General features: G+C 37.0%; 1 protein-coding gene across 1 annotated transcript; it reads right to left on the bottom strand.

Moving 5' to 3' along the window:
• Positions 1–187: 187 nt before the first annotated feature.
• Positions 188–1,966, bottom strand: LOC106123777 (uncharacterized). The gene is made up of 3 exons (XM_013320183.1): positions 1,201–1,966; positions 483–532; positions 188–407 (listed from the first exon to the last, which is right to left on the bottom strand). Exons 1-3 carry the CDS (start codon positions 1,881–1,883, stop codon positions 376–378), a joined length of 765 nt encoding a protein of 254 aa, XP_013175637.1. The 5' UTR covers positions 1,884–1,966; the 3' UTR covers positions 188–375.
• Between the last annotated feature and the right edge of the window lie 2,320 nt (positions 1,967–4,286).

The raw sequence follows: 4,286 nt of genomic DNA, 5'->3' as shown, positions 1-4,286 counted from the left end.
TCGTCCGATTAAGAAATGGGAAGGAGTAAGAGCAGATAGGTCAGTGGGATCAGATGAGAGAGGGTTGAGTGGACGGGAATTCAAAACGGCTTCAATTTGAGTTAGACAAGTGGTAAGTTCCTCATATATAAAGTGAGTCATTTGCATCAAGCGCCTAAGATGATATTTTGTCGAACGAATCGCTGCTTCAGCAATGCCGTTGAAATGTGGAGAATATGGAGGGGCAAAGGAAAATTTAATACCCTGCTGAGCGGCCTCCGACGGGAGGTTTGAAGTCTGCAAAAATTGTTCCAACTCGTTGGAAACTCCAACAAAGTTCGTTGCATTGTCTGACAGGATGGACTGAGGTTTGCCCCGACGAGCCACGAAACGGTTCTAGGCTGACATGTAGCCTTCCTTAGACAGATCTGTAACAAGCTCAATATGCACAGCCTTGACTGCAAGGCAAACAAAAATACACACATACGATTTTATAAGCTTACACCCTCGTCCTTTCCGGTCAGCTATCAGTATAGGTCCGGCATAGTCGACACTGCAATGTAAAAATGGAAATTCTAAGTTGATACGAGAAATTGGTAATTGTCCCATGACAGGCTGTATAGTTGTATTTTTATACCTGAAACATTTTAAGCAATTTCTTACGATTATTCTAGAAAGATTTCTGCCCCCTAAGGGCCAATATAATTGACGTATATTTGCTAAGAGCAGTTGAGGTCCTGCGTGCAATAAATCTATGTGATATTTCTGAAATTATATTTTAGTAACGTGATGTTTACTACACAGCAAAATAGGATGTTTTATATTATATTCGTAAGATGAGTTTTCAAGCCTTCCGCCTACACGTATGATACCGTCACCGTCTATGAACGGACTCAAAGACGAAAGTCTATTCTTACGAGGTAATGATTTACCCTTTTTTAACAAAACGTATTCGTCGGGAAACATTTCAATTTGAGCGTTCTGCATTACGCTTTTTAAGGCTTGATCTAATTCATCCTTAGTAGGTAAACCGGTTCGTTTGTTATTTTTGTTTTTAAGATTATATACAAAACGTTGCACATATGACATTACTCTTATAAGACGATTGAAGTTAGAAAATGTATTTATTAAAGATCGAAAACCTGACTCGCGATTCAATCCAGCTGGATTTAATAGTTGTGATGCGTTGTAATGGCAAGTGGATTCAGAAGATAGCAAAACCTTTTCAAATTGTTGTCCAGATCTCTTATAGACAAGTTACAAGAATGCGTAAAATTTGATGTTGTCTGTATCGGTAGTTGGCCTGTAACAATCCAACCTAATTTTGATTTGACTAACTTAGGCTTGTGTTTCCCTAGGTTAATTGATTTATTGCATATAACATCCCAGAAAACTTCAGCCCCAACGAGAATATCGACCACTGACGGTATGTTAAACGTAGGGTCAGCTAGATGTAGATCTGCGGGCATCGAAAGTTGACTGACGTCTATTAAAGTAGAAGGAAGTATTTTAGTTATCTCCGGTAATATATAACAATCTATATTCGTTCTATACCTACAACACTGGGACTGGATTGTTAGGTTGCAAGCTTGGGTACTAGTTAACGATTGATTATTAATGCCATTAATTTCAGAACTTACGGAACGTGTAGGTAATTTTAGCTTACTGCATAGCGACTGCGTTATAAAGTTAGCCGTACTGCCGTTATCGAGTAGAAGCCGTGCGTCCATGCTGTTGCCGTTGTCGTCAATCACTTTCACCATAGCTGTGGACAGTAAAACATGCGAAGAAGTAGTAGGTTGTATGGGAGTATTACTTGACAAAGCGATATTATTTTGATTAGCGCAAGCAATGGATGATGAAGAATGGTGAATAGGCAATGCGACACTAGAACTACTAGGCATCGGGTCTTGAAACGAAGTAGGCTTAGACTCTTCGGTGTGCAAAAGAGTATTATGTTTACTATTGCAATACTTACAATGCGTTAATCGACATCGCTTAGTACCGTGCCCGGGACGTAAACAATTAAAACATATTTTTAATTCCTTTGCCTTTTTTAATCGTTCCTCAACGGTTAAACTACGAAAATGTTCGCATGTAAATAAAAGATGATTTTTTGAACATAAAGGACATGACAAATTATAAGATTTTATGTTGTTATTTTTTGACTGTGCAAAGGAACGACTATTATTTATGTTTGATGCGACTATATAACTGTTATGTTTTGAAATTGTTTTATTTATATTTGTACTTTGTTTATTTTCTATAGTTTCCAATAAATCAGCTTTGTTACTAATAAATTCGCAAAATTGTTGCAAAGATGGTGGTTTCGATAAGCCATTACGATATTCTTCCCAATGTCTGCCGGTTACGTCGTCTAATTTGTTTGACATAATGTAAACTACAAGCGTATCCCAATGTTGCGTCGGCTCGTTCAATGTTTTTAAGGCTCGAATATTTTTGTTAATTGTATCAAAACGACGTAAACAAAGACTCGATTCTTTAAAAACCTGTTCAACATTGAACAATGCCTGCACGTGATTATGCACTAATTGACGACTATTGTCATATCGATCACATAGCAACTGCCACGCCATTAAATAATTGTCGCCTTTAAAATCTATATTTGAAATAATGTCGAGCGCCGCACCTGAGAGCGAGGCGCGCAGATAGTGGAACTTGCTTATATTATCGATAGAAGCACTACTATGAATTAATGATAAAAATGTGTCCCTATACTCAAGCCAGCACTGATAACTACCATGAAAGCGAGGTAAATCAATTTTGGGTAAGCGAATAAAATTGCGTTGGAATGAGTCACCTGCTTGTTAGCATATCGAGCCTGCAACAGAGCGGCCATCATCCGTTGCACCTTCACGGCACAACAGACTACGCGCTTGCGCCATCAGCGCGTAATAACGCTCTTCGAATTTTGAACGTTCCTCATATTCGTCCTCTGGCTTGTCGGAACACACCTCAATCTCCACCTGTAATTCATCGAATTGATCGTATAAGGCCTCGTATTTATTTAGTCGACATTGCAATTCATGTTGAAATTCGGAAATTATACCAGAAGCGCTAATTGAGCTAATATAATTAGAAAAATTTGTAAGCTTGGCTTTCATGCCACTACGTTTTCGAATTAAAACATCTAGTTGGGCCATTATTAAATTAAAAGGAAAAAATTATCGATAAGTTATACGACGAAGAAAAAAAAATATAATGTGGGTACTTTACTATTTAGTAATTAGTCGCTCGTAAATGCGTAAGCGTGAAATTGAACAATTATATTAATACAATAGGAAGCCAATTGAAGAGGATTTAGAAGGGAAAATATGGAACGAACTCACTTTATCTTCCCTTGTCCACACAGTACTTCCTTTGTCTTGATGTTCGATGTTTGATTCCGACGACCGTTGAGCCGATGTCGCGATAATTTGCTGCACTCCGTTCGCTCCAAACGTTTTAAATTAGCGGACTGTATTTTTGTTGATTCTTGAGGCTCGATGGACCATTTGTTTAGGCCAAACACAAGTATTTGGTTGTAATGGTTTAATAAGCGGTAAATACAGAGTTGCAAATAGACAAATTGATCGTTGCGCGTATGCATCGGCGGTCGAAAGCGGAAGTCCAAGTGACGTTTCGTGCCACCGCACGTCGGTTCGCACCGGTAGTGGTGTTGCCCGCACCTCAGGCGCGAACATTACAACTAAAGTTATTATAATAATAACTGAAAGACATCCAGAACAACAATCGTGTGTGCAGTCCATTTGTAATTTCTCTAGACAAATTGTAAAATAATAGCTAAATGCAATGTCATATATTAAAACGCAATGATGTTTTTTTTTTAATTTAAAGATTTTAGGTCTTGTTTTTCTAACCGTACTGTATTATTATAATTTTGTGCTTATAATAAGGAACTAGGAATCTGCAAGAGCGTTCAAAGAATGAATAATTCAGTAGATAAGTTTAAGTTGTAAATTACATAATAGTCTTTACTTATTCTCGTAGTTGATAAATGTATTCAATTGGACGTGAGAATTGTAGAACATAACGTTTAATTTCTTAATAGCCTACCTTATCCGATTTGTGATTTCTTTTTCAACTGACTCGTATGAAGTATCGAAATTAATTTGTATCAAGATAAATGTCGTACTTACTAGACAAGTGGCGGAACATACATACGCACCGAACAACTATAAACTATCGAAAGTTGGTACAAATGTAAATTAATTAAATATAATTTTTTATTTATTTATTATAGTATATTATGTTTTATATTAATTTACAAATAAACGCCGTGAGAA

The sequence above is a fragment of the Papilio xuthus genome, unplaced genomic scaffold (genome assembly GCF_000836235.2).
Source record: "Papilio xuthus unplaced genomic scaffold, Pxut_1.1 DF825966.1, whole genome shotgun sequence".
In the NCBI taxonomy this organism is placed as follows: domain Eukaryota; kingdom Metazoa; phylum Arthropoda; class Insecta; order Lepidoptera; family Papilionidae; genus Papilio; species Papilio xuthus.
Note: the sequence above shows the minus strand (reverse complement) of the source record. Positions and strands in the feature narration are given on the sequence as shown.